General features: G+C 34.7%; 1 protein-coding gene across 2 annotated transcripts in view; it reads left to right on the top strand.

The window, feature by feature from the left end:
- EMCN (endomucin) overlaps positions 1-25,420 on the top strand; it is a 118,777-nt gene that overhangs the window by 56,359 nt on the left and 36,998 nt on the right. For both annotated transcript variants that reach the window (XM_005555542.5, XM_005555540.5), the window contains exon 5: positions 11,835-11,873. In XM_005555542.5, the coding sequence (XP_005555599.2) occupies positions 11,835-11,873 (39 nt within the window). The remainder of the gene's footprint in view (positions 1-11,834; positions 11,874-25,420) is intronic.

The following is a 25,420-nucleotide window of genomic DNA, read 5'->3' as shown; positions in this document are numbered from 1 at the left end:
TACATTTTTGAAAGACCTAAATTGTAAAACGACTAGAAGAAAACCTAGGAGAAATGTTTCTTGACATTAGTCTGTGGAAAGATTTTTCAGATACAACATCAAAAGCAAAGGCAACAAAAGCATAATTAGACAATTGAGATTGTATCAAATGAAATGGCTTCAGTGCAGAAAAGGAAACAATCAACAGGGTGAAGATATAACCTATTGATAATGGTCTGGCTGTGTCCCTACTCAAATCTCAGTTGAACTGTAGCTCCCATAATTTCCACGTGTCATGGGAGGGACCTGGTGGGAGGTAACTGAATCATGAGGGCAAGTCTTTCCCATACTGTTCTTGTGACAGTGAATAAGTTTCATGAGACCTGATGGTTTTATAAAAGGCAGTTCCCTTGCACAAGCTCTCTTGCCTGCCGTGATGTAAGACGTGACTTTGCTCCTCATGAGCCTTCAGTCATGATTGTGAGGCCTCCCCAGCCATGTGGAACTGTGATTCAATTAAACCTCTTTCTTTCATAAATTACCCAGTCTCAGGTATGTCTTTATTACCAGTGTGAGAACAGACTAATACACTTATAAAATGGAAGAAAATATTTGCAAACGATACAAATGTTAAGAGGTTAACATACAAAATATATAAGGAACTCAAACAATTTGATAGCAAGGAAAACAAATAACCCAATTTTAAAATAGGCCAAGGATCTGAATGGATATTTCCCAAACAAAAGGACATACAAATGGCCAACAGAAATATTTAAAAATTCCCAACATTACTAATCATCAAGGAAATGCAAATTAAAACCACAATGAGGTATCACCTCATACCTGTTAGAATGGCTGTTACCAAAAAGACAAGAGATAAAAAGTTCTGGCAAAGATGTAGAGAAAAAGGAAATCTTGTATACTGTTGATGGAAATATGAAATAGTGTAGCCATTGTGGAAAACTGAAAGGAGATTCCCCCAAAATTAAAAATATAGCTATCATATGATCCAGCAATCCCACTTCTGGGTACATATCCAAGGAAATTAAATTAGTATATCAAAGTGATATTTAATTCTCATGTTCATCACAGCAATATTCACAATAGATAAGATATGGAATCAATCTAAGTGTCCATTAACAGATGAAGAGGTAAAGAAAATGTGGTATATATACACGATGGGATACTATTTTGCCTGGAAAAAAAGGAAAACCTGTCATTTGTGATAGCATGGATAAACTTAGAGGTCATTATACTAACTGAAATAAGTCTGGCACAGGAAGACAAATATTGCATGGTTTCCCTTACATATAGAATCTAAACATGTTGAATTCATAGAAATAGAGAGTAGAATGGTAGTTACTAGAAGCTGGAGGGTGAGGGGTTGGGTAGGGTAGGAATGAGAAGATGTTGGTCAAATGATACAAAGTTTCAGTTAGGAGGAATACTTTCTGGAGGCCATTTTACAACCTAGTGTCTATAATTAATAGTAATGTATTTTCTACTTTAAAATTACTAAGAGAGTAGATTTTAAATGTTCTGACCACAAAAAAACTAACAAGTATGTGAGATGATATGTTGATCAGCTTGATTTAATCATTCCACAATACATATATATATCAAAACATCAAATTGTTCACCATATGTATATATATGGTGTACACACACAAAAAATATTTTCATATACTGAAACTATTGGAAAACAGCCTCTCTCTCTGTCTCTCTCTTGAGACAGAGAGAGAGAGCATCTGAGGGTAGTGGGTCCAACTAGGAGGAGTTGTCCAACTCAATAAACTAACTAAAAGAAGTCCCACAAATTCATGTAATTCTCAAGACAGAGAAAGCCAGAGAAGACTTGGCATCCACTGGAAAGTCAGTTTAATACTGTTTTATTGTTTTGTTTTGTGTGTGTGTGTGTGTTTTGTTTGTTTGTTTTTTTTTTTTTCATATGGATTTGCCTGCTTCTCTAGCTCAACAGTGACATCTTTCAGGACAAAGAACCTCTCTCCATGCTGAAGAGAGCCGCTAGCACCCAGAGGAAGGCTAAATGTTTATGAGGTTTTACCATCAAGACAGAACATGATAAAGGAAATTTCAAACCACAAAAGGTGGAGCCTTCTGAGGAGACAGAGTTTCTTGTCTAGTATTGAATAAGTTTTGAGGAGTAAGCACCAGCTTCAAAGGAGGAAGGAGTCGTTTTGGGAAAAGGAAAACCATGAGTGAAGGTCAATTGAAAAGAAGATAGAGTATGTTTGTTGTTGGAGTGTAGGCTGTTTTAAGGCCTTGGTTAGCTGTACGCCTTCTGACTTTAGGTCCCCCTTTTCAAACACTGAATTTCCCTCACATCTTATGTTAATTAAATTTATAGATTATAAGTTATAAAATTATAAAAGTTACAAAAACTTATAAAATTTACAAAAGTTATAAAAGTGATACAAGTTGAATATTCCTTATTCAAAGTGCTTGGGATCAGAACTGTTTCAGACCTTAATGGATTTTAAGGTTGTATGCATTTTGTAGACACATTAAGGAATAATTTATTAATTTAGATTTTGCTGATTTTTTTGTATAATGGAGGCAATAATTTTGTGTTTGAGATCTCAAAGATTTCACTAGGCTCTTGGAAATATTTTAGGCCCCAGACACTGTTATCAAAGAGCCTAGCAGATAAAACAGCCCTAAAAATAAAATAAAATAATGATATAAAATAAACCTCCCAACAAAGAAAAGCTCAGATCCAGATGGCCTCACTAAACCATTCCACCAAAAATTAAAGAAGAATTAACACCAATCCTCCTCAAACTCTTATTAAAAAAAAAAAAAAAAAAAAAGAGAGAGAGAAGGAAACACTTTTTTTTTTTTTTTTTTTTAATTTTTAGATAGGGTCTTGCCCTGTTGCCCAGGCTGGAATGCAGTGACACAGTTTCGGCTCACTGCAAACTCCACCTCCCAGGTCCAAGCAATTCTCTGCCTCAGCCTCCCAAGTAGCTGGGATTACAGGCACCCACTACCATGCTCAGGTAATTTTTGTATTTTTAGTAGTGACAGGGTTTCACCATCTTGGCCAGACTGGTCTTGCACTCCTGGTGTCATGATCCACCCACCTTGGCCTCCCAAAGTGCTGGGATTACAGGTGTGAGCCACCATGCCCGGCCAGGAACCCTTTCAAATGCATTCTGTGAGACTAAAATTAGGCAGATACCAAAATCATACACAAAAACTACAAGAAAAGAACACTGCAGACCAATATTATTAATGAATATTGATGCCAGTACCCTCAACAAAATATTAGCAAGCCAAATTCAATAACACATTAAGAGGATTAGACATCGTGTTTCAAGTGACATTTATTTGTGGAATGCAGGATGGTTCAACATAGGAAAATCAATCAATGTAATATACCACATTAACAAAATGAAGGTCGATAGCCACATGATTATCTCAATTGGTGCAGAAAAGCATTTGACAAAATTCAACACCCTTTCAGGATAAAAATGCTCAATAAACTATAAATTTTTAAAAATTGCCCTGAATAATAAAGTTCATATATGAAAAGTCCACAAGTAACTTTATAGTCAAAAGTACAAAGTTGAAAGCTTTTCCTCTAAGATCAGGAACAAAGCAATGATGTCCACTCTCATCACTTCTATTGAATATAGTACTGAAAGTTCTATTCAGAGCAATCAGGAAAGAAAAAGAAATTAAAAGCAACCATATAGGGAAGGAAGCAGTAAAATGATCTCTGTTCTCAGATAACATGATCTTATTAATAGAAAACCCTAATGATCACACACACACACACACACAAAAAAAACCAAATTAAATGTTGCCTTAAAAAGACATACAACAGTTAAATTTTAAAAAGTGAAAAGGGATATACCCTGAAAAAAATACATCTATATCAGAAAAAGTAGAATTTAAGGCAATAAAATTAAATCGAAATAAATAGGAACATTTCATAATACTAAAATACTTAATTTTCCAGGAAAATAAAGCAAGTTAAAACTTTTACTTATTATCATATAGCATGAAAATGTATAAAGCAAAAATTTAGTGAAAAAGACAAATCCACAATTCTAGTGAAAATTTTAATGTACCTTTCTCATTAGTTGACAAAATATAGGTATTGATGTAGCATAAATCAATATAATTAACAAACAATTTAATGGAAATATGTGGAACACTGCACCTCAACTAAAGAAAGTGAACTATTTTCAAGTAGATAAGAATTGATTACTATCATAGATCATAGCCTGTGTCATAAAGCAAGTCTCAACAGGTTTTAAATGATTTAAATGATATAGAGTGTGTCTCTTGATCAAAGAGGAATTAATCTAAACGTCAAAAACCAAAAGATAACTATATGCTCATAAATTTTAAACTACAGTAACTTATGTGTCAAAGAAGTAATCATAATGACAATCAGCAAATAGTTTGAACTGAATGATAATAAAAATATGGAGTACCAAAACTTGTGCAATATAATTAAAGCCAATCTTACAGTAAAATTTATAGCTCTAAAATGCATATATTAGGCAGGAAAAAGAATGGTTCAAACTTTATTACTGGAACAACCATCTCAATAAGGCAGAGAAAAGAAATAATAAACCCCCAAAACCCAAAGGAAGAAAACAATAAAATATGAGTGGGAATTAATGAATTGGAAAGCAAATGTACTATAAAGTGGATCAACAAAAACTAATATTTTGAGTTTTTCAACAGGAATGCATAGCAATAGAAACTAGATAAATTGGAGAGAAGAAAGACCAGAAAAATAAGAATAAAACATCAGTGAGGTGTGGGACAACCCAGGGGCCTAAGATACATATAATTCCAGAAGAAGATGTGAGAATGATGGACAGAAAAGATATTTGAAGAAGGGCCAGGTATGGTGGCTCACCCACCCTAAAGTAGTTCCAACACTTGAGAGTCCAAGGCGGGCAAATCACTTGAGCCCAGGAGTTTGAGACCAGCCTGGGCAACATGGTGAAACCCTGTCTCTACAAAAAATACAAAAATTAGACAGGCGTAATGGCAGGCATCTGTATTCCCAGCTACTTGAGAGGCTGATGCAGGAGGATTAATTGAGCCAGGGAGATCGAGAATTCAGTAAGCCATGACCATGCGACCGCACTCCAGCCTGGGTGGCAGAGTGAACCCTGTCTCAAGAAAAAAAAAAGAAAAGAACAAAAGGAAAGATAATCCAAGTGTATAAAATTATAAACCCATAGATTCAGGTAACTTAATGAGCTCCACATTGAAGAAACAGGAAGAAAACTACAACAAAACACATCATAATCAAATCAAGGAAAACCAGAGATAAAGAGAAAATCTTGAAAGAAGCTGTTGAAAAAAATGACACGTTAAATAGAAAAGAATAATGATAAAAATTACAGCAGAGTCTTATCAGGAACGATGCCTGCCACAAAACAGTGAAACAACATTTTTAGTATTGGAAGCAAAAAAAAAACTTTTCACCCTAGAATTCTGTAAATATTTTTCAGACACACAAAAGCTGCGAAATTCATATCAATAAAGACATTCAGGAACAGAAAAATATGGTACCAGATGGAAATTTCAATCTAAATAAAGGCATGAAGAGCATTTGAAATGGTAAATATGTGAGCAACTATAAAAGAATTTTATCTCATTTTTAGTCTCTTCAAAAGACAATTTGTTGTTTAAAGATAAGATAACAAAAATGTATGGAAGGTTTAAGACATATGTAGAAACAAACTGCATAACAATGGCACAAATGCCAAAATGAGAGAAAGGTTATAAATATACTGTTGTAAAATCAATAATGGAGATAAATAAAATCTTTAAAAAAGACTCAATCCAAAAGAAGGCAATAAATAAGAAAAAAGAAACAGAGAACAGATGGAAAATTTTTACAGTGTGTACTTAAAATCAATTATAATTTATCACATAAAATAAAATGGCTTAAACATTTTATTTATAAAAATAAGATTGTTAAACTGGATAAAAAGCATAACCTCTTCCCAAATATGTAGAGTATTCAGAAAACTCACTTTAAATATAAATTGATTAAAAACAAAAGACAGGAGAAGGTATACTTTGGTAAAACTAATTAAAAGAAAGTTGAAGGGACTACAATAATATCAGACAAAGAAGGTTTCATGGGAAGGAGCTTTATCAGGGATAAAGAGGGTTATTTGAACCTTGACTTTCTTAAAGAAAGTACAAGACACCAAATGTTTAATTAGTATTTATAGAAAGATCTATACTTTGACATCGTTGGTGACAGTTATCCGATATTCTCACCCGAAACACATTCTGCAGAAAAAGAAATTGTATGCTTAGCAAAAGAGGATAGTGGCTTCTGTGTTTAGATTACTTAGAGTAGAAATCTCACAGTATCTTGATGATCTATATTAGTTTTATATTCTTGCTAAAAAAAAATAAGATCATAGGTTCCAGGTCCACCTATCTTTTGGTAGTAGGAGGTCAGGGAGTCACCATTTAACTCACCACAGAACAGGTCCTTGCATTAGCCCTCACTATACTTAGGTTTCATAATCCATGCATTTATCATTGACTATACGCAAAACTACATTGGTAGGCACTGAAGGGTGATTCGAAAGAAGTATCAATTGTCAATAACCAAGGTCCACACTCTTCAGTAGATAAACTGTGGAGGGATTGAGGGTAAAACTTCCTTGTAAAACTGCAAATCTTTTTCTCTTCCTGAGCTCTCTATTTTTTTAATTTTATTTTTATTTTTTATTTTTTGCTAATGACTTAAAAACATGATGTTCTCATTAACCCTTTTTTAAAACAAACAAACAAAAAAATTCCTGTGCATATTCTCTTGGTTTCTGAGGGTAGAAGAGAAAGGAAAGAAGACGAGACGGAGGGAAGAAAACAATACATATGTATTTCTTGCTGGTAACTTAGTCATTCTGGTATCTACAACCAGATTTCAAAGGAAATATCTTGCACATTGTAAGGGATCGGCAGGGAAGGAGAGGCTATTGCTCTTTTTCCCTTTACTGAATTGTAACTTGGCTGAGGCAAGAATGCAGAATAAGATTATAGATAGATGATACGTTGGGATGTGCAGAACTCCAATATGGAACTCTACTAAAGCAAATACTTCGATAGAAGAAACACCTTTAAGGGTTTGCCAAGCGAGAGTTTCTTCTACCACAGTGAATACAATATTAGAGATTTGAAAACTGAAAAGATAATCTGGCTTCTCTTAATAACATTTACAATCAACCAGCATGCTGTTAAGTAGGAATTGATATCATTTATATACAATAGATAGGTTATCAAATATATTTCCTTTTGCATAATTTATCTTAGTTTAATATGGAGTTTATTTTTATACAAAAAGCAAAGATAATTTTATAATAACCAAGTAGGCATTTTAGATAAGCTACTAGCTGAACATGAGAGTGGCCAACACCAGGTCTTTGTTCTTCAAGGCATCACACCCTTCATAAAATAAAAATTTGGCACCTCAATCATGCCAACAGTAAGTTAGTTTATTGGTTATGGATAGTGATTACGATGTCAGATTGTTTGCGTTCAAAAAGCAGCACAACTATTTATTTGTGCTGTGGTCTTTAATCCACTACTTAACTTCTCGGTGCCTCAGTTTCTTCATCTGTAAAGTAATTAAAATAAGATTATACTTTCACAGGATCTTTGTGAAGATTAAGGGAGATAAATCACATAAAGAAATAAACACACACAAACAAACACAATGCATTTTAGTTCATTTTTTAGCCATAGTAATTCTCCTAAAAGCCAGGCAAAGTAAGTATATATGATACCAATTTCACAAACAAGGAAACAAGTTCAGAAACACTAAGTGACTTGGCCAAGATTAAATTTAAAAGATTAAAACCCTGTTTTTCTTGCCCCAAACCCTATAAATCTTTCACTATACCACACTTGTTCTCATGACAACTATTGTACATAAAGTATCTAAATCTAAGGATTTAGAAAACAACTAGCCTCTAATTAGGTGCATCATGCACTTGAAAAGTAGGTGTTCAATAAATATAAGACAAGATACTGACTGAAAGAATAAATATAAACCTGCAATTCTAACCAGGATTGTCCTCTTGCCCACTATGCCTGATTTATTCTTGAATGTGTATATTTTTTATTTGCCCCTTCATTTGTATATTTTTAATTCCTATTTTCCTCCTCCTTCCTCTAATTGCTGATTCAAATTCTACACATTCATATTTATCAAGGACCTCTACTAGACTTTACCTTGATATTTCCCACAACTTCATGAGTGTTGCTAGAGATGTATATCACCTGTGTTATTATTTGTTAATGTTTTTCTTTAAATCAATGCACTTCTTATTCTTAAATTTGTTTGAAAAATAAACTACCATAAATGAAAAACCAGTTTTGCTTGGCATAAATAAACAATAGCTGTAAAAATCACTACTATGTAAATAAAAAAATAAAATTCTAGCTAGAGTTTGTTCTTTGCTTGAGGCTCAGCTTGAGACGTGCTTGCTCTTTAATAAAAGAAACTATTATAAGCAAATGTTAGATATTAATGATATATGTGCATCCAATTAAAATTTTAGAATTTTCTCATTCAAATAACCAAGTAAACTGCAAGAAAGCTGAAAAGGAAACAACTTTCTCATTAAATGTTTCAATCTTATTTAATGCTGCTTTCTGGTACTACCTTATAGAATCTCTCACACAACAATCTAGAAAACATTAGTTTATCTAATTACCCACCCAGCTTCAGTATTATTTTGTGAATTGCACATTTTGTCTATGAAACTTACTTTTGGACTTAATTATAACATTTCTCATATGCTCTTTAATTAGTTTATGTCATTTCAAGTAGGCAGATACAAGAGGACTCCTCAGGATGATAAAGTCTTAGTCACAAGTCATGGTTTAGCCAGATGAGAAGTAATCTCGTGTCTAATGACTCAGTCAATGCCATATGGAGAAAGGATGAAAAGAATTTGAATTGGTTATAATAAATTATTCAACAGCAAATCAGTAGAGAATTATATATCAGAATAGATGTATATATTCTTTCTCTTGTACCTGTTAATGATATTATCATGTTCTCTGTGTAAGTTTGTTAGTTAGAAATATTCTGCAATATCCTTTGTGAGATAAGAATATTTAACAAAGTTATTTGTTGTATTGCTGTTCAAGATTTCTGATTTAAAAACTAAATGCTTGAGCAAAGTGTAACTTTGGATTAATGTGATTAGCATTTCAAAATTCATTTGCATTTCATAAGACTTCAATTTCATATTCAAAAATCAAACTCAACAAACAGATTGCCAACCACCTTGACTAAATTTTGGGTCCTTACTAAACATCTCAGTTTGATAATGGTTAACTAAGCACACTGCTAATTTGTATTTGACTTTCCTGAGATTCTTTATAGATCAAAGCTTGGCATTTTCTCAAAACACGTGTTTTATGAAAGTTATAAATAATAAACAGGAATAATTGAAAATGTCTTCACTCATTAATTCTCACAACTTTAACTATATTCCATAGCACTCATCTTTACCAAGCTTTTGTATCCACAGAACTGAGTCCAAATTTGAAAGTTGTATTTATATGGAAACACTTTATCATTTTTAAAATATCTTCTTGATTTCAGGGAAAAAAAGGAATATTCTATACTTGATTAAATATTTGAGACTTACAGAATTTTGTCCTCAAAATATCAATGTATTCATTAATATATATAAATGTCCAAACCTCTTACACTGTTCAATTGAAGGGTTTTGAATTGATATGTTTTATTAAGATTCAGCTACATCTTAATGTATAGTTATATTTCTTTTATTATGTTCCTCTAGAATTATTACACATTTTTGAAGGCTAAAAATATTCAAAGAAAGGATAATCAGAAGGTTTTGTCTTCTCAATGAAGTCTGTCAAGCTTCCATTTGGAACAGTTTAGTGGAAGGAAAAGCTGTTTATTTTACTGAAAGAAGATGAAAACTAGAGTTAACAGACCTGGCCTATATACCTGGTTCTTTCCTTAAGAAAGTAATTTTACTGCTCTCAGCTAATGTTTACAGATCTGCAAAATGGAAATATAATATTTCCTTTAGAGGTATCAACTAATAATATGAAACTGATCATAAAAGTCGCTTGCAAATAGTAACTATAATTATCCAACTAGGAAATTTTAAATAAAGTATTCATTTTTCTTTAAAAATTGAAATCAGCTAGGTAGATTTTTTTTTACATTATTATTTTCTACTGTCATTCATTATATCCATATGTTTCTACTGGTAAGCACTGGAATCACTTCTCTGAACAAGATAAGAAGTCTGCCCCCATGGAGTTACTTCCTGACAGAAAGTAATAATTTTTTAAAGACAAAAGTAAAATGTGGTAGTAATAAAAGTACTGTTGAATGAATGAAGCAATGAGATGGAATGATGTGAAAAGGTCTGGGGAAACAATTTAGGTGGTTGGGGAGACTTCTCTGAACAGCGACTTCTGAGCAGAGTCAGAAAGCAAGAGAGGAAGGAAGGAAGGAAGGAAGGAAGGAAGGAAGGAAGGAAGGAAGGAAGGAAGGAAGGAAGGAAGGAAGGAAGAAAGAGAGAGAGAAAGAGAGAGAAAGAAAGAGAGAAAGAAAAGAAAGAAAACCTCAAAGCAGAAGGGGCCTTGTGCCTTAAATCTGCCACAGCAAAGCCACGAGTTGGAATACAGTGAAACAGGGCCTGAATGGTTGGAGATGAGTTGAGGAGTAATAGGAGCCATTGGAGCAGTGAAGTTTAAATTTAAAAAGATTTTCCTAAGCAGCTATTGCAGGTACTCAGGGGAGAGATATAGGTGCTGGGTGGACAGTAGCAGAAAAGGTAGTGAGACTTGTTTGAATTTGGAATACATTTTGAAACTAGAGCTGATAAGGGTGAGAAACATAGGTGACTCAAGAAAGGCTTCTAACGTTTTGTTTTGTGCGACTGGAAAACAAATAGCACCACGTATTGATCCAAGAAAGCAAGGGAAGAGACAGATTTCAAGATAACAGTCAAGAATTCTGTTTTGGGCATGTTAAATTTAAGGTACTGATATAGAGAGTCAAGTGAATATACAAAGGAAGCAAGTGGACTTTTAAAAATGTCATTATTGGGCTTTTATTTGTTCCAAAATTATTTTCTGTATTTTTCATGTGCCAAATCTTGAAAATGCTCCATGGACTCAAAGGTGTTGAAGTGATCTTTGATTATAATTCTTTCAAGTGACTTTCCTTGCAGAAACCTTTCCTAGACTATATCATAAAATAATTCCTTACATTTTAAAAGTATCTGTCTGAACTTTGCTGCATATTCCCCAGGTCATGAGATGCACCATGACTTAGTAGGATTACGACACATGGCAGCCCCATTCATTAAGCACTTACTGAAGGATTTTTGTTTTCTATGTTATCTCAGGATATTCAAGGTGTGAGGTTATACCAGATCCTATAAAGCAAGACTCAGCAAACTATGGCCCACAGGCAAAGTTGAATACCTGACTTTTTCAAAATAAAGTTTTATTGGCACACAGTTATTCCCATTCTTTAAATATTGTGTATGGCTGCTTTCACATCAAAAGGCAGAGTTGAATAGTTATGACAGATATTTATGGCCCGCAACACCTAAAATGTTTGGCCCTTAAAGAAAAAGTTGGTTGAACCACTTTTTCTTAAAAACCTTCTAGGAAGTTTCCTGTAATCACGAAGAATCATGAATTTATGATTTGAAAACAGTGAATCAGAAATGAGCCAAAATTCATACTCATTTACCACCTGAAACAATTGTGAGAATAGATCTGATATACAACATTTAATTGTATTTTTTTTTCTTTTTTTCCCTCTAAAGCTGAGACTCAGAGTTCAATTAAAACAACAAAAATACCAGGTAAGTTCTCTTTTCTCTCTCTCTTAGTATTTTCATGGGTAAAATTTCAAAAATAAAACAAGTTACAACAATCAGTTTGGGGGCAGGGAGAAATAGCACAAGGGAAAACATTACATCACAAATAAAATGTTTAGAAAAACTTGAGTTTAAAAAAATGCAGACCAGGATAACTTATAAAGACATTTCTGAGTGTTCTGTGACTAAGGTGAGTGGAGCCAGCTCTAGCAAATGTATAAAGCGTGTGAAATTGCCCTCTGTCCTCTGTCCTCTGCCCCCGAACTCACTGTTCTTGATCTGTTTCTGTTGTCAGTGTGCCCTCTCCCAGAAGTACAAAATGTCTTCTCTTACTTTCTAATAAAATCTGGTTGTAGTATTGAAAAAGATGATGTTAGAAACTACAGTTAACAGTCTAAAATGTTATCATTCCAGTTAGTGCTCATATTTGCCACCCTTAGTTTTAGACTAAATGTGTTTCTGATAATGGAGCAACAGGAATTGAAAATTGTTGGGCACGGGAAGATGGCAATGTTGAGTCTTCTTGTTTTGAAATCATAGTTATCTGAGGGATTTTTATCTTTCTACATCCTACCTGGTACTCATACAAATGACAAATCTCATAAGCTTTCAATGCTGGTTATCTTTGGTATATGGAAACTAAATGAAAACTAACACAGGAACAGAAAACCAAATTCCGCATATTCTCACTTATAAGTGGGAGCTAAATGATGAGAATTCATGAGCACAAAGAAGGAAACAAGAGAAACTGGAGTCTACCTGAGGGTGAAGAGTAGGAAGAGGGAGAGGAGCGTTAAGAATAACTATTGTGTACTAGGCTTAATAGCTGGATGATAAAACAATTGGTACAACAACCCCCCATGACACGAGTTTACCTATATAGCAAACCTGCACATGTATCCCTGAGAATAAAATTAAAGTTTAAAAATGAAAATAAACTAAAAATGTGAAATAAACCTATAGGTTCATATAACTTTTTAAAAATTACAAAAATAAAAAGAATTATGAGTGACATTAAAAATTATGAGTGCTCCATTTTCACAGCAAATATTCTAAGTAATCACCTTAGTCTAACTTCTACCTCTTGTGTTCGAGGAATTTGAATCAAATTATTATGCTTTTAACTTTTAATAATTATCTTCTTCTGTATCATATATCTCATTATTAAGTTATTTTTATATTATTAATTCCCTTTACTCCACTAAACACCATATTTTTTATTCACTAATCACCATACTTTTTATTACTTCCATCTTTATAGGCTAAAAATTGGCAGGCTGTAGAGGAAAAAAAGCAAAACAAAACAAAAACAATGCTTCCAGTGAGAGAAGACTGATGCAGTTCTGGGAAGAGATTTTCTTTCCCCTCTGCTTCATAGATTGATTATCAAGGAGAAGTCAGAGATGAATTGGGAAGCAGCCAAATTGTCAGTTCTCTTTAAGGAGAGACTGAAGGATCCTTCATTTTGTTTAAAGAAATTTTATTTACAAAGTGCCAGCTATAAGTTTAATTGATTTTAGTGGAATAAAAAGCTCATTTAGGCTATTTTTATTTTTCGAGTTATGTAAACTAATTTTCCTAAGCCAAATAATAGACAAACAATTTATTTGAATAGTGGATTAGAAAGAAATGAGAGTGGTTCTATAAACCACTTGAAAATTGAGTCTCATTTTTTTCATTCAAACTTCAAATATGTATTTCAGCCAAAGACTAAATCAGAAACACCATCCCCCAAAAGATGAATTAACACATTTATTAACAGGGCATTCTTTATACTTCTGTGTTTTGTTTTATTTTTTTCAGATTAAAGACTTCTTTAGTTTTATGTATTTGGCATCAAAGATGTTAAAATACCAAATTTGTGGAATATTCATCCATAGGATTAAAGACAGGCATATTATTAAAAATAATTCATATTTCTGTTTTAGGTAGAAGTTGACATAAAATTGTAGCCCATAGAATTACTAGTCCTGTTTTCTTTCTATAAATATAAGCAAATATGTATTCAGTCTTTGAATGTATCACATACTGTTCTCACATTTGATATTTTCTTTAACATTATGCAGCTAGTTTTAAGTTCCTTGAAAAGTTACATTTTTACAACAACTTCAAAAACTGTTATTAAGAGTCTAGAAATTGATGATGATTTTATGTAGAACCTTTATGGGGGATAAAAATAAGTAAGGATTCTATATAAAATGTAAATTACAACCAATTATACCTAGATATAATATTTTAACATTATAAAACAAAAATAGATCCATGTTGGTGACATCAGCAAGATGGCCAACTAAAAGCTTCTAGTGCTCTTCCCACTTCCCACAAAAAACTAAAAATAATGAACAAGCAACTACATTTTGATCAAAATAACTAAAGGAAAGCTCTGGAGAACAGCAGCAGAAATCCTGTGGACCACTGAAACACAGGATGGCCACATAGGGAAAGAGGAGGAAACACCTTGCCTCTGCCATCCCATTTCCCTAGTTGGGATCAACTCAAAACCAGAAGAGACCCCTTTCTGCAGGAAAAAGGTAAGCAAGAGGACCCCAACAACCACCATCATCGCCATGCACACACGCAGTCTTTGCACTAAAGACTTCTGCAGTCCTTATAGGGTTTGAGGCCTGCTGAAGGAGCGCCCCAGAGTCTACATACTGAGCTATCCCTAGAGAAGGAGCTGATGCTGTGCCCGTCCCTCCTCTTCTCAGCCCCTACCTCTTGCCTCATGGCTCATGCTGCTACTGCCCTGTACAATCTTGGGAAAAAGTGCATCCTGCTCCAAGCCTGAGTATGCATTGCATCCCTTCATCCCTGATGTTTTGTTACTACTGCAACAAGCCCACATTATAGCATACCATCCTCCAGCCAAGCTGCTACTATGTTCTACCCCCAGGGCCAAGTTCCATGGAGCTACTCCACTCCCTACATTCCAATTACTGTGCACCCTCCTCTCAGGGCTGAACTGAAATGGCACTCCAACCCTCAGGGACCTCAAGTCTTCTGCACACCAGAGCAGCCATGCCCCTCAATGCCATAGATGAGGCAGCATACCCCACCACCACCATCTGGGATCACAGACTTCTGGCACACTAGAGCAGTCAACTCTCAGCCCTGGCTCCACAGATAAGACAGCATACTACCCACAGGGGCTCAGAGCTTTTGACACACAAGAACAATTGCACACCCCAGTGCCATAGCTGATGCAGTACCCTACCCCACAGGGATCCAGAGGCTCCACTGACACGTATGACCATGATTTCTGGGGCCAAACAGATGTGGCACAACATCTCAAAGAATTAGTGCCTGGCTTGAGCTGTGGCACCCTGCCCTCCAGGCTGAACAGCAACATGCCCTGCCCACCCAAAACTGCACTACACCCCTACAGTATGAACTGCTGAGACACGCTGCCTCTTGGGGAACTGGAGCTGTGCTGCACCCCTCCCACCAAGGTCCAAGATACAGCAGTGTCTTGCCATTTCTGCGTCATTGCTGCTGCTGTACCTGGACTCGTAGAGCCTGGGGTAGTGATATGTCCCACCATTCCAGGGTCCAGAGTCACCACTACGTAGTACCTCATCACCAAGTGTCTAAATTTTTGCTGACCTCTGTTGACTCCTGGTCCCAAATTACAGCTATTCTTTGCTCTCTGGACCCAAGCTTCTAAAAACTCCTTTTTCTATCATGCTGTACCAGTGGGGTGCCATGTCCACTAGGGTCACAACCTCAACTATATTTCAGCACTCTGGGCCTAGGCTGCTGAGGTGTGCCTCAGAGGAACAGACCCTGCCTTACTGGGGAAACTGCATTCATTTGTATCTTGGAAAGTGAAACTGTGCCTCAAGTCCAAGGTGCTACAGTAGTCTCACAAGACCCTGAGCCCATGACCTATATCCACAGCTACTCTGATCACCTATGCCCTGGCTCCCAGGCCTGCTATGGTTGCCTGTGGGCCATATCAGACCAAACACAAAAATGGTTCTCTTCAGCTAAGACTCCCCACTGTGGGAAAGACAAGAACAGGAGAATTGTTAAGACTTTGCCCTAGCAACCTATGCAGCCACTATCACTTCCACCAGCTCCTACAAACTAGGCCACTGAGGCACCTACATTCATTGCTGACATTGATCACAACTAAAGAAGCTGCACATTGATTACCCCACTGTGCCTACATGTAACCAGAGCCACCCTGCCCAACTGGAAGCCTCAGACCCATATGCAACTGAAAGTCTTCCCCTACTAGAGTTTGAAAAAGGAAACTACATCACTAAATATGCAGACATCAATGCAGGGACACAAGAAACATGAAAGAGCAAGGAAGCATGGTACCACAAGGCAACCATAGTTCTCCAATAACTGGCCTCAAAGAAGCAGAAATTACAAACGGTCTGAAAAGCGATTTAAAGTAATGAGCTGGGCTGGGTGTGGTGGCTCATGCCTGTGATCCCAACACTTTAAGAGGCTGAGACGGGTAGATGACTTGAAGTCAGGAGTCCAAAACCAGCCTGGCCAACATGGCAAAACCTTGTCTCTACTAAAAATACAAAAATTAGCCATGTGTCGTGGTGCACAACTCTAATCCCAGCTACTTGGGAGCCTGAGGCAGGAGAATATCTTGAATCTGGAAGGTGGAGATTTCAGTGAGCCAAGATCACACCACTGCACTCTACCCTGCATGACAGAGTGAGACTTTGTCTCAAAAAAATAATAAAAATAAAATAAAATAATTAACTGAAGGAAACTTGGAAATTCAAGAGAATACAAATAGACAACTTAATGAAATCAGGAAAACAATTCATTATATAATTAGGAAATTCAATGAAAAGATAGACATAAAAAGATCCAAACAGAAATCTTGAAGCTGAAGAATTCGATCAATGAAATAAAAAATATATTAGAGAACTTCAAGAGCAGACTAGATCAATCAGAAGATAAAAACTGTGAAGTTAAAGATAGGTCTTCTGAAATTACTCCATCTGACAAAAAATAATAAAAAATAGTGAAGACAGCCTGCAAGACTTATGGAACACCATTAAGCAAGCAAATACTACAAAAGAAAAAGAAACAAAGAATGAGATAGAAAGCTTATTTAATAAGATAATTGCTGAAAATTTCCCAAGTCTTAAAAGAGATAGAGACATTTGGATTCATAAAGCTCAAAGGCCCTCCAAAATGTACAACCCAAAGAGATCCTCTCTAAGGCACATTATAACTAGACTGCTAAAAGTCAAAGACAAAGAGAAATTTAAAAGCAACGAGAGAAAGCATCGAATCACATGTAAAGGAATTGCCATTAAGTTATCAGTGGATTTCTCAATAGAAACCTTGCAGTTCAAGAGAGATTGAATAATATATTTAAAGAGCTGAAATAACAAAAGCACTGCTAGAGTTTGAAAAAGGAAACTACATCACTAAATATGCAGACATCAATGCAGGGACACAAGAAACATGAAAGAGCAAGGAAGCATGGTACCACAAGGCAACCATAGTTCTCCAGTAACTGGCCTCAAAGAAGCAGAAATTACAAACGGTCTGAAAAGCAATTTAAAGTAATGAGCTGGGCTGGGTGTGGTGGCTCATGCCTGTGATCCCAACACTTTGAGAGGCTGAGACGGGTAGATGACTTGAAGTCAGGATATATACTATGTTCAACAAAGCTATCCTTCAAAATAAAGGAGAAATAAAATTGTTCCCAGACAAGAAAAGCTGAAGGAATTCATCACCACTAGACCTGCCTTCTAAGAAATGCTTAAAGGAGTTCTTCAAGTGGGAATTTTTAAAAAATGACAATTACTATTATAAATACAGACGACATATCTATAAAGTACAAACTCACTGATAGAGCTAAATACGTAGTAAAATCAGGAACACTCTAATACTGTAATAGTGGTGTATAAATCATGTGTAACTCTAGCATGAGGGTTAAATGTCAAAATAGTCAAAAATAACTAAAACTATAACAAGTTGCTAATAAATACACAATACTAAAAGATGAAAATTGTGACATCAAAAACAAATTGTGAGGGGAAAGGTAAATGTATAGAGTTTTTGTATTCAACAGAATTTGAGTTATTATCTGCTTAAAATAGTTGATTATAAGATGTTTTATGGAAGATTCTTGGTAACCACAACATAAGAAACTACAGCAAGTATACAAATGATAAAGAGAAAATAATCAAAGATTAACACTACAGAAAATTACCAAATAACAAAGATAGATAATGAGAGAGAAAGAAACGAAGCTACCAATAATCAGGAAACAAGTAACAAAATGACAACAATGAGTCCTTTCTTATCAATAATGACCTTGGATACAAATAAATTAATTTCTCTAGTTAAAAGACATAGAATTATTAAATGAGTAAAAAGCAAGATCCAACTATATGCTGTCTACAAGACACCCAGTTAAGCTTTAAGGACACATAGGCTGAAAGTAAAGAAATGGAAGAAGATATTCCATGCAAATAATAAAGAGAGCAGGAGTAGCTATACTTACACCTGATGAACTATACTTCAAGTCAAAAACTGTCACAAGAGACAAAGAATGTCATTATTTAATGATAAAGGGGTCAATGCATCAACAAGAGATTACAATTGTAAATATATATGCAACCAACATTGGAGCACCTAAATACATAAAACAAATATTAATGGACATGAAGGGAGAAATAAAGAGCAATATTATAATAACAAGGAACTTTAATACCCCACTTTTTGTTTTTTTGAGACAGAGTCTCACTCTGTCACCCAGGCTGGAGTGCAGTGGCACAATCTTGGCTCATTGCAAGCTCCACCTCCTGGGTTCAGACCATTCTCCTGCCTCAGCTTCCCGAGTAGCTGGGACTACAGGTGCCTGCTACCACACTTGGCTACTTTTTTTTTTGTATTTTTAGTACAGATGGGGTTTCACCGTGTCAGCCAGGATGGTCTCGATCTCCTGACCTCATGATCCGCCCATCTTGGCCTCCCAAAGTGCTGGGATTATCCCACTTTTAACAATGGATAAATCATCCAGCAATCCCACTACTAGGTGTCTACCCAAAGGAAAAGAAGTCATCATATTAAAAATACACTTGCACATGTATATTTATAGCAATATGATTTACAACTGCAAAGAAATGGAACCAACCTAAGTACCCATTGATTAATGAATATATAAATAAGATGTGATATATATATATGTGTGTGTGTATATATATGTGTGTGTGTGCACATACACATATGTATATATACATACACACACACACACACCATGGAATACTTCTCAGCCATTAAAAGGAGTGAAATAATGTCTTTTGCAGATATTTGGATGGTGCTGGAGGCCATTATTTTAAGTGAAGTAACTCAGGAATAGAAAACCGAACATTGTATATTCTCACTTACAAGTGGGAGCTAAGCTATGAGTATGCAAAGGCATACAGAGTAATATAATAAACTTTAGAGATTCAGAAGGGGAAAGGTGGGAGTGGGGCCAGGAATGCAAAACTACACATTAGGTATAATATACACTACTCTGGTGACAGATGCACTAAAACCTCAGAATTCACCACTATATAATTCATCCATGTAACAAAAAAAAAAACCACTTATACTCCAAAAGCTATTAAAATAAAAAGGAACACAAAATTAATAAAAAATAATTTTAAAACAGTAGATAGATCAACCAGACAGAAAATTAATAAAGAAATACTCGACTTGAATTGCACTTTTCACCCATTAGACCTAACAGACATATACAGAGCTTTACTTTAACAGCAGCATAATATACCACATTTTTCTTTAGTTCAAATGGAACATACCCTAGAATAGGCCATATGGTAAGCCACAAAACAAGATTTAATAAATTTAAAATTGAAATAATACCTAGTATCATTTCAGACCATAATGCTATGAAACTAGAAATCAATGATAAGTGGAATCTTGGAACATCCACAATTATACGATAATTAAGTACATACTCCTGAACAACAAATGAGTCAAAGAAGAAATAAAAAGAGAAATTAAAAAATATCTTGAAACAAAAAACAATCAAAGCACAACATACCAAAACCTATGAAATGTAGCAAAAGCAGTTCAGAGAAAAGTTTATAGCAATACATGCCTACATTAAAAACAAAAAGAATCTCAAATAAGTAATCTAACATTACACTTCAAGGAAATAACAAAAGAAGAATGAATTAAACCCCAAATTAGCAGAAGGAAGAAAATAATGAAAATAAAAACAGAAATAAATCAAATAGAGAACAGAAAAATCATAGGAAGAATCAATAAAAATAAGAGTTGGTGCTTTGAAAAAATAAAAAAAGGATAAACCTTTAGCTGATCTAAATGAAAAAAAGGGAAGACTAATAAATAAAATCATAAATTGAAGTGAAAATATGAAACACCTCAGAAATTAAAGGGATCATAAGAGACTACTATGAAAAAATATATGTCAATGACTGGATAATCTAGAGTAAACAGGTAAATTGCTTAAAAAACACAATAAAACAAAACAAAACAAAACAAAAAGCAAATCCTACCAGGATCAATTCAAGAAGAAATAGAAAGCCTGAACAACAGACCAATAACAAATAAAGAGATCAAAGAAGTAATAAAAAACTTTCCAACAAAGAAAAGTCCAGAAACAGATAGTTTTATAAAAGCTGAATTCTAGCAAACCTTCAGAGAATGAATACTGATACTTCTTAAACCCTTTTTAAAAAACAGAAGTAGAATGAATAGTTCCAAACACATTTTATAAGGACCACATCACCTTGATACCTAAGTCAGACAAAGATATTACAAGAAAAGAAAAATGCAGACCAATCTCTCTGACGAATGCAGATGCAAAAATCCTTAGTAAAATATTGAGGATTAAACTAAACCCAACAACATAACAAACTAAACCCAACAGCATACCAAAAGAATTGTATATTGTGACCAAGTCGATTTATTTCTGACATGCAAGGCTAGTTTCACATACACAAATCAATCAATGTAATATATCACATTAACAGAATGAAAGATAAAAACCACACAATGATCTTGACACAGAAAAAGCATTTGACAAAGTCCAACATCAATTCTTGATTTAAAAAACAAAACAAAACAAAACTCTCAACAGTTTAGGCATAAAAGGAATGTTCCTCAATATAATAAAATCATTTATGAAAAACCCACAGCTACAATTATAATCAATGGGGAAAAGTTAAAAGCTTTTCCACTCAGACACAGTACTAGGTAAGGATGCCCGCTCTTGTCACTTCTGTTCAGCAGAGTACCAGAAGTACTAGCAAGAGCAATCATACAAGAAAAAGAAATAAAAGGCATTGAAATCAAAAAGAAAAAAAACTCCATTTGAAGATGAAACAATCTTATATGTAATGATTCCACAGAAAAAAACTGTTAGAACTAATAAATGAATTCAGTAAAGTTGCAAAATGCAAAATTAACATACAAAAGTCAGTAGCATTTCATACACAAATAACAATCTAACTAAAAAAAAAATTTCATTTATGGTACCATAAAAAATTACTGATGCTTTCTGACTTACCACGGGGTTACATTCTGATAAAGCCATCATACATTGAAAATGTTGTATGTAAAAAATTCATTCGATACCCTGATAAACTCATATTAAAGTTGAAAAATTGTTAAGTCAAACCATCACAAGTCTAGATGCTCCTCAGCTTACAATGGGGTTATGTCTTAAACCCCATGGTAAAGTTAAAACTTGTAAGTTGAGGACCGTCTGTCCTTAGGAATAAATTTAACCAAGCAAGTGAAACATCTGTATACTGAAAAAGAGAAAACATTGATAAAAGAAATTGAAGGAGACAGAAATAAATGGAAAGATACCCTGTAGTTATGAATCAGAAGAATTGATATTGTTAAAATGTCAAAGAGCAATACATAGATTCAATACAATCCTTGTTAAAATCCCATGGTCATTCTTCACAGAAATGAAAAAAATTCCAAAAATACATATGAAAACATGAATGACCCCAAATAGCCAAAAAAATTCTGAAAAGAAAAAAACAAAGTTGGAGGCATCACACTTCCTGAGTTAAAATTATATTATAAATCTATAATAAACAAAACGATATGGTGCTGACATAAAAACAGACACATAGACCAGTGAAACAGAATAAAGATCCTGGAAATAAATCCAAACATTTATTGTCCACAAATTCCAAAGACACTAACCGCACACAGTGGGTATATAACAGTCTTTTCACTAAATGGTGCTGCAAAAACTGGATTTCTACATGTAAAAGAATGAAGTTGGACTCTATCTTAAACTATGTACAAAAATCAACTCAAAATGGATAAAAGACTGAAAGGTAAGAGCAGAAACTATAAAACTCCTAGAAGACAACATAGAGGAAAATCTGCTGGGCATTGGCCTCAGCAAGATTTTTTTTTTGGAAATCAGACCAAAAGCTCAGGCCACAAAATCAAAAATAAATAAATAAATGGGACTACATCAAACTACAAAGCTTCTGCACAGCAAAGGAAGTAATCAGCAAAATAAAACAGCACAGTACAAATTGTGAAAAAAAAATTGTAAACCATATACCTGATAAGGAGTTAAGATGCAAATGTAGAAAAACAAATAGCAAGATTAAAAAATGGGCAAAAGACCCTGAATAGACATTTTGTGAAAGAAGACATGAAAACTGCCAACATGTGCATGAAAAGGTGGTCAACATCATTAATCATCATGGAAATATAAATCAAAACCACTATGTGATACTACCTCACACCCATTAGGATAGATATTATCAAAAAGTGAAAAGACAACAAATGTTGGCAAGGGTGTGAAGACAAGGGAATTCTTTTTTTCCCCCAACTTTCATTTTAAGTTCCAGAGTATATGTGCAGGATGTGCAGAGGTTCAGGTTTGTTACATAGATAAACATGTGCCATGGTGGTTTGCTGCATAGACCATCCCATCACCTAGGTACTAAGCCCAGCATCCATTCACTACTCCTAATGCTCTCTCTTCCCCTGCACACTTCTCCTACCACTGATAGGCCCCAGTGTGTGTTGTCCCCTGCTCCATGTGTCCATGTGTTCTTATGGCTCAGCTCCTACTTATAAGTGAGAACATACAGTGTTTGGTTTTCTGTTTCTGCATGTATTTGCTGAGGATAATGGCTTCCAGCTCCATCCATATCCTTGCAAAGGACATGATCTCATTACTTTTTATGGATACCCAGTATTCCATGGTATATATATACCAGATTTTCTTTATCCAGTCTATCATTGATAGACATTTGGGTTGATTCCATATCTTTGCTATTGTGAATAGTGCTGCAATGAACATATGCATGCATGTAACTTTATGATAGAATGATTTGTATTCCTTTGGGTTTATGTCCAGTAATGGGATTGCTGGGCCAAATGGTGTTTCTGCTTCTAGGTCTGAGTTAAAGAAGGAATTGCTACACTGTCTTCCACAATGGTTGAACTAATTTACACTCCTACCAAGAGTGTAAAAGCATTCCTTTTTTCCTGCAATCTCACTAGCATTTGTTGTTTCTTAACTTTTTAACAATAGCAATTCTGACTGGCGTGAGATGGTATCTCATTGTGGTTTTGATTCGCATTTCTCTAATTATCAATGATGAGCTTTTTTTCATATGTTTGTTGGCTGCATGAATGCTTCTTTTGAGAAGCATTTGTTCATGTCATTTGCCTGCTTCTTAACGGTTTTTTTTTTTTTTTCTTGTTTATTTAAGTTCCTTGTAGGGTCTGGATATTATACCTCTGTCATATGGATAGATTGCAATTTTTTTTCCTATTCTCTATGTTGTCTGTTCATTCCGATGATAGTTCCTTTTGCTGTGCAGCAGGTCTTTAGTTTAATTAGACCCCACTCGTCAATTTTTGCTTTAGTCCCAATTGCTTTTGACATTTTCATTATGAAATCTTTGCTTGTGCCTATGTCCTGAATGCTATTGCCTAGATTTTCTTCTAGGATTTTTATAGTTTTCAGTTTTGCATTTATGTCTTTAATTCATCTTGGGTTAATTTTTGTATAAGGTGTAAGAAAGGGGTCCAATTTCAATTATCTGCATATGGCTAGCCAGCTCTCCCAACATCATTTATTAAATAGAAAATCCTTTCCCCATTGCTTGTTTTTGTCAGGATTGTTGAAGATCAGATGGTTTTAGGTGTGTGGTCTTATTTCTGAGTTCTCTATTCTGTTCCATTGGTCTATGTGCTTGTTTTTGTACCAGTACCATACTGTTTTGCTTACTGTAGCCTTGTAATATAGTTTGAAGTCAGGTAAGGTGATGCCTCCAGCTTTGTTCTTTTTGCTGAGGATTGCCTTGGATATTCAGGTTCTTTTTGGTTCCATTTGAATTTTAAAATAATTTTTTTCCTAATTCTATGAAGAATGTCAATAGCAGCTTAATGGGAATAGTACTGAATCTATAAGTTATTTTGGGCAGTATGGCCATTTTCACAATATTGATTCTTCCTATCCATGAGCATGGAATGTTTTTCCATTTGTTTGTATCTTCTCTGATTTCCTTGAGCAGTGGTTTGTGGTTCTCCTCAAAGAGGTTCTTTGCTTCCCTTGTTAGTTGTATTCCTAGGTATTTTATTCTCTTTGTAGCAATTGTGAATGTGAGTTTATTCATAATTTGACTCTCTGCTTGCCTGCTGTTGGTGTATAGGAATGCTAGCGATTTTTGCACGTTGATTTTGTATCCCAAGACTTTGCTGAAGTTGCTTATCCGCTTAAGAAGCTTTTGGGCTGAGATGACGGAGTTTTCTAGGTACAGGATCATGTAATCTGCAAACTAAGATAATATGACTTCCTCTCTTTCTATTTGAATATCTTTTATTTCTTTCTCTTGCCTCATTGCCCTAACCAGAACTTCCAATACTATGTTGAATAGGAGTAGTAAAAGAGGGGATTCTTGTCTTGTGCTGGTTTTCAAGGGGAATGCTTCCAGGTTTTGCCCGTTCGTATGATATTGGCTGTGGGTTTGTCATATATGACTCTTATTATTTAGAGGTATGTTCCTTCAATACCCAGTTTATTTAGAGTTTTTAACATAAAGTGATTTTGAATTTTATTGAAGGCCTCTTCTGCATCTATTGAGACAATCATGTGATTTTTGGCTTTAGTTCTGTTTACATGATGAATTACATTTATTGATTTGCTTATGTTGAACCATTCTTGCATCCTGGTGATGAAGCCAACTTCATCATGGTGGATAAGCTTTTTGATGTGCTGCTGGATTCAGTTTGCCAGTATTTTATTGAGGAGTTTTGCATTGATGTATATCAGATATATTGACCTGAGGTTTTATTTTTTGTTGTGTCTTTGCCAGGTTTTAGTATCAGGATGATGTTGGCCTCATAAAATGAGTTAGGGAGGAGTTCCTCCTTTTCAATTATTTAAAATAGTTTCAGTAGAAATGGTGCCAGCTCTTCTTTGTACCTCTGGTAGAATTCAACTGTAAATTCATCTGGCACCAGGTTTGTTTTGTTTTGTTTTGTTTGTTTGTTTGTTTGCTTTTGTTTGGTAGGCT

The sequence above is a fragment of the Macaca fascicularis genome, chromosome 5 (genome assembly GCF_037993035.2).
Source record: "Macaca fascicularis isolate 582-1 chromosome 5, T2T-MFA8v1.1".
Taxonomy (NCBI): Eukaryota; Metazoa; Chordata; class Mammalia; order Primates; family Cercopithecidae; genus Macaca; species Macaca fascicularis.
This window is presented reverse-complemented; position numbering and strand designations above follow the sequence as displayed.